At 35.5% G+C, this 14,620-nt stretch overlaps 1 protein-coding gene across 5 annotated transcripts in view; it reads left to right on the top strand.

Annotated features, from left to right (window-relative positions):
* Positions 1 to 14,620, top strand: part of USH2A (usherin) — a 373,664-nt gene that overhangs the window by 186,559 nt on the left and 172,485 nt on the right. For all 5 annotated transcript variants that reach the window (XM_072927553.1, XM_030269121.4, XM_030269120.4 and 2 more), the window contains 3 exons: positions 3,033 to 3,180; positions 10,027 to 10,178; positions 13,853 to 14,015. In XM_072927553.1, the coding sequence (XP_072783654.1) occupies positions 3,033 to 3,180; positions 10,027 to 10,178; positions 13,853 to 14,015 (463 nt within the window). The remainder of the gene's footprint in view (positions 1 to 3,032; positions 3,181 to 10,026; positions 10,179 to 13,852; positions 14,016 to 14,620) is intronic.

Genomic DNA, 14,620 nt, shown 5'->3' with positions numbered 1-14,620 from the left:
TTGGGGGCTCTGCCTTGGGATACAGGAGGAGGTGTTGTGTGGATATTGGTTTTGCTTCATCAGCATGCGCCGATTTCCTAGAAGTTATCAAATAAATTTTTAGGAACCTTTTGTTCTTATATTTTATTTCTCATTTCTTTGTAATATTTTTATCCCCCTTAATATTTGAATTTAATCAGAAAGTAGGAAAAGAAATTTTCTTCCAGTGACAAAGATAACCAGATTTACCTGGATAAAATGCAGTGGTCTGCGGTAAATGAGTTAGAAGATCTAAATGTCCTTGCAGCTTTGAAAATTATAAAAGTGCATGAAAAGCTCCATATCTCTGAGGTGTGATAGCTTTCTTAAAACATATGGGTCCATCATATATCGAACTAGTTTGACTGGTTTGAGAGGAATTTACTATTACAGGTTTACAAGTAATGAAGATTAAACATGGCCAAATGTTACTTGTGTATTTTATGAAAGGAAAAAACTGCAAACATAAAAAAACCCAACAAAAACCTAATTCACAAAAAATTCAAATCCAGCATACACACTTGTAAAAAATTAAATATTTAGTGTTTCATATATAATTTAACTGAATTTCAATAACACTTTAGAATAAAAATACCCCAAACAACCATCAACAGTGGAAGATATAACTAAATTCTTCCTTTTATTTTTTGTTAGAATGAAATACTTCTATCAGCTAGAACTGTTTTCTTTTCCTTGTTTCACAGTTACTATTAACTTTGCTTTGTATCCACTCAAAAATTGGTTTTGGTTTCTATGTAGAGTTATCAAAAATTGCAGCTTGAACACAGGAATCAGGAGCCTCAAAAGCAGAACTTTCAGCACATCACAGGCTGTTGCCTTTAACTTTTGTATGAAAGGTTAATGTTACTACATTGAGGAGAGTTAGAAAATATTTATTTTTGCACGCTGATACCAATTTTCAGAATTGATTACTGCCATTTAATATGCAGCAATTTTATTCATAAATGAGTACAACAGGTTTTGTAAGCAAATGTAATGCTTCTTTCCTAAAGCCTGCTGAGATGGCATAGGGTCATGTCTCCATGGATTAGTGCAAAGGAACTTGTTTTTGTTCTGTTTGTGTTCTAAGCTGGGTAAGTGTGAGCCAGGCCAGTCTGAAAGCAAAGGGAAAGCTGAAAGGTTGCCTTTAGTAGCGAGGGTGTCACTCTTACTTTTATGACTGAAGTGCTTTTGTGATTGAACTGTTAAGTCAATATCTCCTCAGAACGCTGCAGTGTGGGTAAGCTGGCTCAGGTCCTGGGTGGAGTGCTGCTATGTGGTGTCATCTGATACGGTTTGCATCTGTCCTTTGGCTGTCCGGTTCCTTTGGTATTTTTGCAAATTTCACCTGAAATCTGTTTCTCAGAGTGACAAAATGGGAGTTCAATCTGGATGGAGGTTTTCATGGCTTTGAGCATCACTGGATGTGATAGCCAAATGTCCAGTCAATTTGGATACACCAATCTAAAATCTCCCTTCCTAAAATGCAGATGAGCTCTCTTTTTCTGATTTTCATTAGAAGAACCAGAAACATCATGTCCCAGCAAATTTCAGAGATAGAAATATTGAGCTGTGTGAAATTCAAGAATAAATGAATGGAAAGGCTGCTGTTACCAAGCCCTTAAATGAAATTCTCTCCACTGCTGAAGTAGGCCTGGTGGAAATTAATTAGCAAGTTAGTAAGGAATAAATGAGAAAGAGGCCTTCCAGAACTGCTCTTTTCAGCTTCTTCATGAAGCCATTCAAAGTGGAATCATTCAAAGATTATTCTCCTTCTCCTGGAAGGATAATTTTCTTCAATATTTTTCTTAACAAAATGCTCATGGTTACCTGAGCGTCCATCTAAACTGACACTATTTTTGGTTTTTTTTAATAAACATTATCATGTTTAGAGTAAAAGCCATTTTTTGGATGTTCCCCAAACTGAGTTTGTATTCTTTCATCTTTACTTGGTAGTTCAGACTGAACATGGAGTCATCCCTTAGTTGTATTGGGAGTGTAATTTCCAGTTATATCAAAACAATCTTTATGTATGAAAGAACCTCTCATTTACAAACAATACTTATTTTTACCCTTGGGGTCAGTATACAGTTTTGGAGGGCATAGGGAATGTATTTGATTGCTCTCTGATTTGAAAAACAATAGGAAACGGGAAACTGAAGCTAATCCTTTCAAATGAAATATAATAGATTGAGAGAAACATTTTATTCCTGGAAATCTGGAGAGCAAGGTTCTCTGTGTGCTGATGATCCACTTGTCCACTTTAGTACATGGAGGACTTATTAAAACAAGGATAATTCCTTAAATTTTATGTAAGTGTATGTCCAAATTTGTTGAATTCAGGTTTTGATTAATTTTATTATTAAACAAATCCCTAAAAAAAAAACCAATAACCTAGCACAAAAATGTTTCAATGCAGTACCTATATATATATATATATATATTTGTGTGTTTTTTTAAGTGTGTAGTCTTGTCATCAGCATTAGTGAAAATAATTGGCGAAACATCATACGGGCCATAGCTCTGTGCATGTAAAACTTTAAAAAGCCTTTTATATGGAGTGATATGCACTTTTGTCTGCACATTGTATTACTTCATATCCCAAATAAAATATAAAAATTCCGTTAACATTTTGTTCTCTGGCAACTGAAATACAAATTATTTTACTTTATTTTCCATAAACATGTAATAATAGCAACTAATACACACTGGTTTATAGTAGGGTGGTTTTTCACTGTTATAATTGCACATGCTGCGGGTGCTGTTGTGAAGTACAGAAGAATGTTTTAGATATAATACGCCTAAAAACTGAATATCTTGAGTTATTATACATTCTCTTGCTATTTAGGAAAAGAGGTAAACAAATCTATGCTAAGAAAAGTGTTTTACCTGAAAATCACAGGCTTACTAAGTTTAGATGTGGAAGAAGAACGAAACTTAGGTAAAAAACCTAATTGCTAAAATTATTGGCACTACATTGAAAGGTGTTTATTTGTTCTGATTAATATTTTAAGGCTTGCACTGGAGGTGGGTGTTCTATAAGCGAAGCCAGCACAGCTGTAACAGATGAGAGTACACCAGAAGGGGTTCCTGCTCCAAAAGCCCAGTCATATTCGTCTGACTCCTTTAACATCTCGTGGACTAAGCCCGAGTATCCGAACGGTAAGTGAACTCTTTTAGCCTCAAGTTAAAAAGATGATTAGTAAAGGTAAATTAATATTCTAAATGGCAGCTTATATGTGGTGCTTAATTTTTAATGATCATTTTAGCACATAAAATACCTGAGATAGTATCGTTGTCTGCAGCTGGGAGATTGTGGTTTTCAGCCCATCCTGCAGTTTCAGTGGCTCAAAAGTGCTCCCTTTTGATAGTTCTGGTGTACTGCATCTCATTGTTCGATGTTTTCCAGGACAACTGAGCTGGGGAATAGGCATTCTTCGAGAATATTGGTCTAGGATGTTAATTTCACCCTCCAATAAAAAATTAATTTATTTTACATTAATTGATATGTAATATTAATTAGATTTGTGTTCTGCATACTCATCATATAATTGTGCATTTCTATGCCTGTGAAAGTTAAACAATATACTTTCTTTTGTTTAGAAATGTTTTCCATTTTGAAACATCCATATGTAAAACTTTTTAAAAAATGTTACTTTTCTAGTGGGGTTGCATGGTATCATTTACTTTGGAATTCACTCTGATTTTACTATCATGCATGTTGCAGTTTAAATCACTGCTACATACATGATAGTAAAATCAGAGTGATGCTATGTAGGAATCAGTAAATTTGAAGTATCAGAAATGTTTTTCTTTATTGGCTCATTATAGTATTTCAATATATAGAATTATTTCTCCCAGTGTTTTCTCATTAATTTCATTTTTTCCTGCAAGATTTTTTCCCACTTTCAGTTGTGATAAAGCACATCCTACTTGTTCAGCTTCACTAAAGACATTTTAAATTATTCCCCCAAAAGTGGTGATTGTATTCTGTAAGGTCTTACCTTAAATTTAGAAAGGAATAAGAATATGTCGCCTGTTAAATAATATATTTGATAATTTATGGTTCTTTGTATGAAAGTCATTGTAGAAGTTTTTGCTTCCTAGCCCCTTAGAAACTTTCTAACCCTTTTTCTAAAATCTCATCAGCATGTGTGGCAAAGGCAGGGAGGCAGGAGAAAGGGGAAGGGGAAGGGGAAGGGATGGGAGGGAAGAAAATGGTGAGGACAGTTATGTGTGTGGCTTAGTGGCAAAGTCTGTACAATTTTTCCTGAAATAGGCATTTTTTAATAGCTAGTTTCAGGACCTGATCCTGTTATTCTTGCATTGTGAAAAAAAGTCCCAACAGTTTAGAGAGTGGTTTAACTAATGAAATAAATATAAATATATATGTCTGTATACATATTTATGCGTGCATATCAACAGCACACAATAAAGACCTAGAGTTTAAGAAATAAATTTCCACAAGCTTCCTTTAGAACAACTAAAAGCTGGGATGCATTACTAAATTTGTTGTAGATTGTTAATACAGCATTTACTATGTACAGCTTGACTCTCCTTTTAACTACAATAAACAAATTGCTACGGAACTGCTGAGGGTGTTGGTGCACCCTCTCCAAGTTTGCAGATATTACCAAATTGGGTGGGAATGCTGATCTGCTGGAGGGCAGGAAGGCTCTGTAGGGGGACCTGGACAGGCTGGATCAGGGGGCTGAGGCCAATTTTATGAGGTTGAACAAGGCCCAGGCTGGTGCTGCCATTGGGTCACAGCAACACCAGGCTGTGCCAAAGGCTGGAAAGCTCCCGAGTGGAAAAGCACCTGGGGGTGCTGGTCAACAATGGCTGAACTGCAGGACCCAGTGTGTGCCCAGGTGGCCAAGAAAGCAAATGGCATCCTGGCCTGGATCATCAATAGTGTGGCCAGCAAGAGCAGGGTGGTGATTGCCCCCTATACTCAGCACTTCTGAGGCCACACCTCCAATCCTGTGTTTAGTTCTGGTCCTCTTCCTCAGAAAAAAAGACATTGAAGTGCTAGACTGAGTCCAGACAAGAGCAATGGGGCTGAGGAGGATGCTGGAGCACAAGACTGATGAGAAGCAGCTGAGGGAGCTGGGGGTGTTTAACTTAGAGAAAAGGAGGCTCGGGGAGATCTTATCCCTTTCTACAACTGCCTGAAAGGAGGGTGTAGCCAGGTGGGGGTCAGTCTGCTCTCCCAAGTAAGAAGCAATAGGACAAGAGGAAATGGCTTCAAGTTGTGCCACAGAGGTTCAGATTGTGTACAAGGAAAAATGTCTTTGTGGAACGGGTTCCCAAGCATTGGAACAGGTTGCCCACCGAAACAGTTGAGTCACCATCCCTGAAGGTATTTAGAAAATGCAAAGATGTGGCGCTTTGGGACATGGTTTAGTGGTGGATTTAGCAGTGCTGTGTTAACAGTTGGACTCAATGATCTTCAAGATCCTTTCCAACCTAAATGATTCTGTAATTTATCTAATAACATCTTTTCTCATTCTCCAATTTTCTATTTCCATCCTTTGCCCATTTTCCTGAAAAGAATTTTAAAAAACCCCAACAGCAGATAAAAGTTTTGACTGAGCGAGTGCTTAATCAGGAAGGTTCACGTTGTTCAGTGACTTAGTTTTGCTCATTCTCAACACATCTTTTGGGCTGCCTTCTGGCTGCATCATTTATAATGGCTGTGTCAGTGTTTTGAAACTGTGTAAGAGGCTGGAAAATCTCCTAGTTGGGAAGAATAAAATTTGAGAAAAACCAGCAGAAGGTACTTATGTACTTTCCCTAAAACTTTATTTCTTTAGCATTCCACTATTGCTTTCTTGGTTTTTTTCTGTATTTTTTTCCCAAAAGCATAGAAACTGTTTCCTGCTTTGAACTGAATTGGTTCAAACTTGGTGTGTTTCAGGGTGCTAAGTGTAAGAAGCGCTTTTCAAAAATACCGAGCTTGGCTTTGTTTCAGGTGGAAACCTCAGAATTGCAAAGATTTGCATATCATAGATTGTCATCTCCTTATTAGATCTCTGGGGCCATTTCTTTCTCTCCTGCCTGCTTTAATTTGCTACTGCTTGACAGATGCTACTGCTTATTTCCATGGGCTGAGGAGGCTTATCAGCTTCCAATGGGTGTGTGGGCTGGCTGGGGTTTGGACAGCACAGACTTTGCTATGCTCTCGTGATATATATGGGGTCCAGCTGCTTGCCTTGAATTAGCAAAAAGTTAAGGAGAATTAAAATGCTACCCTGGAGGTCAGAGGTGGAAAACAGGATTAAAGGCTACATGGCTTCTTCATAAAGATGGCACAATGAGGGGAAACAAGCTTTGGGGTACAGGAACACCTAGGCTCATGTTGTCTAGATGTAGATATTGAACTTTGGGGCTACAGTTTTTTATTGAATTTAAGGCTTATTTACATTATTTAGAGGGAAAAAATATTTCATAGAAAAATGGGTGATTAGACACCTAATTCTTTCTTGAAAGTTTCTTCAGAAATATCATTTATATAGCAAGTAGAAAAAAGACTTTTGGAAGATGGCATGTTGAATATATTTGAAATATCGACATTTTATTTTGTCTTATTTTCAATCCAGCAATAAAATGGTTGATAGGACAAGGCCCAGACATGGCCCAGATTCTGCCACTCTACACGTACCTGTCACATATGTATGTAGATAGTAGGTAGTATAAGCAATATTGACCATTTAGATGAGGGCAATGTATGGAGAGGCTTGTGAAATCATGTGTCATCAGATATTCTGCTTTGACCTTTCATTATTCTAGTGGCCTTAATAAACAATCATCTCTTCTTCAGAGCACATCCATTATAATCTTGCCATATAGTTTGAGATCTACTCTTTTAAAGTCCTTGAAAATTTTCCACAGATGGTCAATTCTCAAAAACTTCACTTTGTGTTCATGTTATAGATAAAACCCACTCTAAATCAGGACTGTATCTTCCAAGGCCATGTGGAATTTTAATGGAAAATATTAGATATAGTAAAAACTGATTTAAAAAAATTATTCAGTGAACTAAGCCAGTACTTGCTCTTGCAAATCCTTGTGCTTATGAGAGATGACTGGTGTTTGTAGTCAGTGAAATTGATGTAGGTAAAAGTATGTTTGCTTAAGATTTGACCTGTAGATTGAACCTTAAGAGTAAAGTGCTTGTAGTACTTTGGATTCAAAATCTCTTTAGTGTCTTGAATATCATTGACACATTATATGGCCTCACCCAGAGAGGGGAAAGAAGGAAGGAGAAGACTTCAGAGATTTCTTCAGTTTAATTTGCATTCTTGCATTTCTTTTCAAAGGTGAAACATAATTGTACTATAGACAGTAGAGATTTTGTCTTCAGTGAAATCAAGATTTGACCTAGCTGTCTAGACTTCATAATTATGAAGAAATCATCTTTTCATAGTGACCACATGTTGCTTGGGAAGCCTTGTAAATCACAAAAGTGTCCTAAAGTCTTAAATATTTTATGCCTGGTAAACTTCAGCAATATCTAGCAAGTCTCAAGAAGTTTGTTAACTTTGGGCTGACTTTGAATTTTTTGTCTGTATGTTTTGGAAGCCTATACTGGTGAAATAGGGGAGGCAGAATTACTTATCCCTGGTAAAAATAGTTATTACCTAATGTAGAAAAATGGCTTCATATCTCAAAAATTGACTATTAGCCCTTTTCCTCTGAAATATACTTTTTTTCTTTGTTTTCATGCTGTAGTTTTCTCTGTCAGTGTCCTACAATGCAAAGGCAGAAGTAAAATCAAGAGGTAATGGATCAGATTTTTAAAGATTGTTCTCTGGGAGAACTAACAAAAACTCAGAGTTTAGCAACAAGCTGCTCCTCAAGTGGTGATGCTGCACATGCTTTGGGAACTCTCTAAAACATTAATGCCAAGTGACCTCATTATGATTCATGCTGTTACCATAAGTATCAAATTGAATTAATAATTATTTATTAGGCACTGATTTGGGCTCTCTGGTGACCAGTGACAGGACCCAAGGGAATGGCATAAAGGTGTCTTGGGAGATTTAGGTTGGATACCAGGAAAAGGTTCCTTGCCCAGAGGATGTCTGGGCACTGGGACAGGCTCCCTAGAGAAGTGGTCACAGCGCCAGCCTGACAGGGTTTAGACAGTGTTTGGACAATGCTCTCAGGCACATGGTATGACTTTTGTGGGTGTCCTGTGCAGGGCCAGCAGGTGTTGGATTTGGTGATCCTTGTTGATCCTTTCCAGCACAGATAATGTTGTGATTCTATTCTGTGATAGTTTAAAGGGGTTAATGCTACGGGTATAGTAGGTGCTTAGAGTTATCTCAGTGTATGGCATTTTTTCCCTGTAAAACACATCCTTAATACCAGCATTCATATTTTTCCTCTGAGATAAACAAAATATTTTAAAGTATATACCCATATATAAAAGATTTGTTTATTTAATGGGGGAGAAATATCAACCATTCATGTTAGTGCTTCACAAGCAACCAGACACAGAACCACAAGGGATTTTTGCTTTAGGAAGCCTGTCAAATGTGCTAAGATTGACAGTGTTGAGATTTTCCAGGACCTCCTCCTACACACATCTCTGCTGTCTGAGTTGAGTTTAGCCTCTCACTTTTCTGGAAGAGAAAAGAATTGAGGAGTGTGAATCACTTCACCATACTCAGCTCTTAAGCATATAAATCTTTTGAAGTAGAACTTTTCTAAGCTCAGCTGAAACAGTTATATGTACACTTTTATTTTTGAAGCAGTTTGCCATTTTGTGGAAGACAAAATATTTTTTCAATTTCACATCGAATCTTCCTCAATGTAGTTTCAAAAATTAATTTTTAAGGAAAGGGATGGTGAACTGAGCTATAGTTTTACAATAGAATTTGTCTTTTATAATAGAAATATTAGAAAGCATCCTCCGAACTAAAATCACTTCAAATGAATCCTATAACTTTGCACTTATTTGCCCAAGATTTCTAATTGAAATAACTTTTAAAAAGGGCAATTATTCAGAAGTGAGAAAGATGGCAAAATAGACCTGAGAAAAAGTACTCCTTTGCAAGCTCAGTTTCCAGAGTCTATGCAAATCTGTGAGACGAAGTCTTGAGTTCATTAAATTCAAAGCACTGCACAGGATTTGTTATCCTACCGTGTACCTTTGGAAGAACAAAGTTTTAGAATTCTTTATAAATGCAATAAGCAATCACTTGATATTTTAGTTAGTATTAACCAGTTATACAAGAAGGACCATTCTTTCCTCTGTCTAAAAATCTTGATAATGTTTGAGTTTCCAAATAAATTTTCTTTCTGTAGATTGAACAGACAAGGAGTAGTTTATTTCAGGAATTTTTCTACAGCATATTGAGAAGGAAACAGTAATCATTACTCTTCTGTTATTTCATTAAGAAAAGTGGGTAAAATTTTGCAACCACCCCACTCCTGCCCCAAATTAATGAAGTATGTTGTTTGTTGGCAACGTGCCAAAAATCTGAAGTAATTGTCATAAAGAATGAGTATGAAAAAGGTGTTTTGGGTGACAAAATTACTTGTTACTCATTCATTGTAGTTACAACACTGCTCTGAGTTGTCTTTCCGCATTTCAATTATTGTTGAGATTTTGTTTCTAAGTCTGACCCTGTTAAGATGTGAGGTGGTTTTTTGTGTTGTTTGAAAAGCCATATGCAGAGTAGACTGTGAAGCAGAATTGCCTCAGTTTCCCTCATTCCACGGTGATGTTGGCTGCCAGTCAGAAACAAGTTTGTTAAGAGGTAATGCTTGGAATAGTGTAATTGTTTAAAGAGATGTGCTCCACTTGTGAGGTTTTCAAAAGTTAAAGATGGGGGAGTGTGTTTCTTTTGAGTTTTACCTGCCCAGTCATGCTAAACAGTACCTGCTCAATTGTAAACAGTTTGAAATACTACTACTACTGTCTTGGTGTCTGTAGCATTACTTTTCTTCTAATTCTGTAGCTTTTTGGTTACTGAGTGCTCTCACATTGTTTTATAGGTATTATTACTAGCTATGGATTGTACATGGATGGTGTTCTGCTGCAAAATTCATCACAGCTAAGTTGTTATGCTTATGGGCTTGCTCCTTGGAGTCTGCATTCCTTCAGAGTCCAGGCATGTACTGCAAAAGGTTGTGCTTTAGGTCCACTGGTGAGTACCTTAATTTACATTCTGGGAGTGTAATAAATGTCAGATGACAGTGAATATCAGAGTAAATGGTGATGATTCACTCTGGGCAGTACTAACCCATCTGGCAAAATGTGACATTTAAAAAAAAAATCCTGTTTTAAGAGCTGCTAAAGATTCAATAGGTCATTGTTAGGCACCATTCCAAAGCAGAACATAGGTACAGTGAAGGAAGAAAAAAACAGAGGCTGAAATACACATTATTGAAATTAAATGGAGTTAATATGTTTGAAAGATGCAGGTGTGCTTTAACCAGATTTACAAGGATGTATATAAGGAAAGAGTTACTGTTCCAGTAATGAGCAAATTTCTAGCTGCTAGACCGAAAGGACTAAAGTTAATTTGAGAATTGCAGAAGCTAGAAGTGGCAATGGGAGCAAGGAAAATATGGTAATGCATAAATCTTTTGAATGCAAGTATGTGATCAAAATATTATACTGGACAGATTTTAGCAGTCTTGTGTAACACCCTATTTTTTCAGGATTTGAGAATACAGGAATATTAAATTTGACAAATTTGTGAAAAACAGACCTCCTGAGGCTTTTTTTATTTTGTTAAAGGTTTTTAGACATATAGCTGAATGGATGAATCTAGTATGATTTCATAGTACTGTAGCTGATGAATAATTAGAATCATATCCACTGTGCTTGGATTTGTTTTCAAGTATAACTGAGTAAGAGGCCTGTGTTTGTTCTGGGATTTAACTTTTTGTTTAATTCAGCTTTATTTGTAGACTTCTAAATTTCATTAAAAAAAAGGAAGAAAAAAGAGATTTGGGAGGTTTTTTCTTTCTGTTTTTTATCAGGAAAGAACTTCCAGATTTTATTTTTATGATGTAATTTGTTAGTCACATTTCCAGTATTATTTCCAAGATTGTTTTCATTCAAATGCTGGTAATGTTTTCTCTGTGCAGAAGACAACTAGACTTTATAAGCATTAAACATTTTATAGCTTGCTCTACTTTGAAGAATATTTACTCTTAAAAGCTTGAATGGCTTTTTGCCAGTTTTTCTTGTACATTTTTTACAACTTCACATATACCCCAGAAGCAAAACTTGTTTTAAGTTACTTGATGTGCAATAACCTAATCCATTGTGTTGGTAGTGATGCTTAAGACAACTCATTACCAAACTTTGCATACAGATGAAATATGTAAGTTTTCAGTTCTACTGTCCTATCAAATAGGCATCAAAAGGACTGAAGAGAACAACAGTGGTTACAGTTTAAAAAATATTTTTAGTAGTCTTTTTTGATGTTGTTTGACTTGACTTTTGGAACAATTCTAAGGGGTTGTTGTAGCTGATATTCATCTGCATCCCATGATCAGCACACAGTTTTCCAGAGCCAGTGATCCATCTCTAATCACAGGCATTGAAGTACATCTTGATTTAGGCTCACCTAAGTGCTGCCAGGAAGTTAAAGCACTGGATCTTCATTTGGTTTTTAAAAAAAGATTTTCATATCAGTTATGGACTAAATCCAGCACTTAATGAAAAAAAAAAAAAGAGAGAAACCTAATGTTTTGCCTCTGCTTTAAATAGTATGGGAAACATTTGCTAGCAGTAAACTGATATGCTTCCAGCTATTTTTGTTGCCGATCTTGTGCTTAATGTGCCCTAATCGATCAAGGGACATCATGTGACATTCTCCTAAATATGGAATTTGTCCACCGTACATTCCTGAAGGTGGCCCTGAAGATCTTAATTTATTATGAGAGCATTAGCTGTTGTTCTATTTCAAAAACTTACTTTTGTTCAGCTTAGATAGTTTTTGTTTGAAATTTTTTTTCTGTGACTTTGATTTATTTTCAAGTGAGATGCAAATTGTTAAGTAAATTAAGAAAAGTTGTATTTTAATCTCTTCCTATTACACCCAAGATACTGCTTTTGTCTGTTCTAATTGTTTGGTTGTTATGTCCCTAAATAGGGGAAAAAATTATTTATTAAGAGTAAGGGTAACCTCTAATAGAGTCTTTGAAAAAAATTAAGAAAATTAAAATTATGCTAGTTTTGAAATGTGTTAGCTCTTGTAAATATCTTATAAATAAATGGAAATTTTCAACACTGAATATTTCTCATCTCAAACCACTGCTATTAAATTTGAATGTCAGGGGTTTAGTAATATGTATGCTAGTATTTTTCCCAGTATTATTGTGCCTATCCTATGATTTGGTTATGTCTGTTATATGATAACAGAGTCTTTGTTTATTAAATTATTAGTAAATATGTTGAAAATACCACAGGCTGGTATATAAAGTAATATTTAGCAAAATGAGTATGAAAAAGGTTTTCTGTGCCATATGTTTATATAGCACATTATAAAGAAAAAGCTGAAGACATAATACAACTGTTGCAACTGTTTAGGACATGATACAGATTACTACAAATTTATATTATTTAAAGTTTTTTTGAATCATCTTCAGTAGAAAAACATAATTGTTATTAATTTCTTCACATTCATGAGGTTTTTGATTGGAGCACCTGCATTTAGAAGCACTTTACTGGAAATTACTTTGTTTAGAAAGCACAGTTTAGTCAAATCCTTACATAAGGATGTTTTTGACTAAAAAGCCCAAATAATCAATGTGGCAGTGATCCAATAAATCTATGAAGTACTTGTTTATCTTTAAGGATGTACTTTATCCTGTTGACTTTACTGCAACTTATCACTTACTTTAAATATAAGAAAGTGTATAAATAGAGAAGCACATAGGGAGGTATTGATGCACATGGCATTTGTAAACAATAGGTCTTTCAATCTTTACATCTGAAAAGCACAACATTCATGTTTCAAGGACAGAGAAAATATGTTTGGTTATTTAGATGACAGAGCAGGTGTGGCAGATTAAAAATAGCATTTATTAGCACTCCCAAGAACCTGCAGCTGAGAGGCACTTACAGAGGTGTGAAACCATCTTATACCTTAGAAAACACCAAATAAATAATGTAGGAGAAACAAAATTGTCGCCATAAATAACATAACATAATAAATTATTTTGTTCCATAACACTGAATGTTTACTAGAAGTTATGAAATTTCAATACTAAATATCTGGAATATTGAATAAGTATTTATTTACTTCTATTGCAAGTCTTTCATATTCAGTACATTATCCAGCTCTTTTATATTTTATTTTCTCTTAAAGATTTACTTTTTATTGCAACTTAATTTTATTAGGTGAATGTGGAAGTTAATTTAGGGAACTGCCAATATTCCAGAAAGGATTTTTTTCCTGTCAAATATGTGTAATAATTTACTACAGTGTTTAAATGCGTGTTCCTTGCAGTTGCTTTTTAAACGCAGAAAGAGAAAGTTATGTGGTCTTCTACTGCTGTTTCCTTTCCTTACACTGAGATTGTACATCCACATGAAGTGCAATGATGTTTGCAAAAAAATAATCTTCCATTCTTTTTCAGTATCTGTTTCCTGTTCCTTACAGTAGTCTCTATTAAAAGTGGGTTAGTAGCTGGACAGCTTCAAACAAATACAGATGAAAGGACAACAACATGCTTAAAAATTAGGAATATGACAATGTTAGCTACTTTTTCTTAAATAAGAAATACCTTTTCTTAAACTTTGCATATCTCATTCCTCCTCTGTGACTATGGCACTAAATTCCATCTCCTGTTGAATTTACAGGTAGAAGCTCGGACCATGGAAGCTGCCCCCGAGGGAATGGTTGATGTATTTACTACTGTTGATGGGTCCAAAGAAGTTCAATTAAAATGGCTTGCCCCAAATAGACCTAATGGAAAACTGACGTACACAGTCCTTGTCACTGGTCTGTTCTATGCTGATCAAGGTATAATTTTCCTTTCATAATAAATCTAATGGTAGCATTGATATTCTATTTTTTTTTTAAATTCCTTTAGCACTGAATTTTTCTACTTTTTTGTTTCCCCCTGTGCCATTGATTATTTTAGAATTATCAATTTTTATTCTTTAAGAACTGCTGCTTTGATTTATGGTGCTTTACATTTGTACAAACACATAAATTGGCAAATAAAGATAAGCTCTCTGCACTCATTTAGTCTCTAGATATACACAGAGAGTCTTATCTTGCCACCTTCTCTCAGATAAGGAAGCCATGCTCACAAAATTTCAGTTGGTTTGCTTATATAAACCACTTGTGTGAGCTGGTCATAATATGGTTGATCATGGGTATAATTTGAAGAAGAAAGGGAAAGAAACCCAACTCTTTGTATCATAAACAGACTCACCGTGAGATACAAAAGCTTGACAAGTAAGAGTTCCCTGTTAAACCTTGCAGGTTGTTCTTTTGCTTCCACCCGTTTATGTTGCAGGTTGTTTCCTTTTTTCTTGCATATTTTAAATTTAAACATAGCAATGTGGTTATGGGTTAAAATGTTGCTAAATCATAGTAGGCAGAGTTAGTGATGTCACCCC

The sequence above is a fragment of the Taeniopygia guttata genome, chromosome 3, assembly GCF_048771995.1.
Source record: "Taeniopygia guttata chromosome 3, bTaeGut7.mat, whole genome shotgun sequence".
Classification (NCBI taxonomy): Eukaryota; Metazoa; Chordata; class Aves; order Passeriformes; family Estrildidae; genus Taeniopygia; species Taeniopygia guttata.
This window is presented reverse-complemented; position numbering and strand designations above follow the sequence as displayed.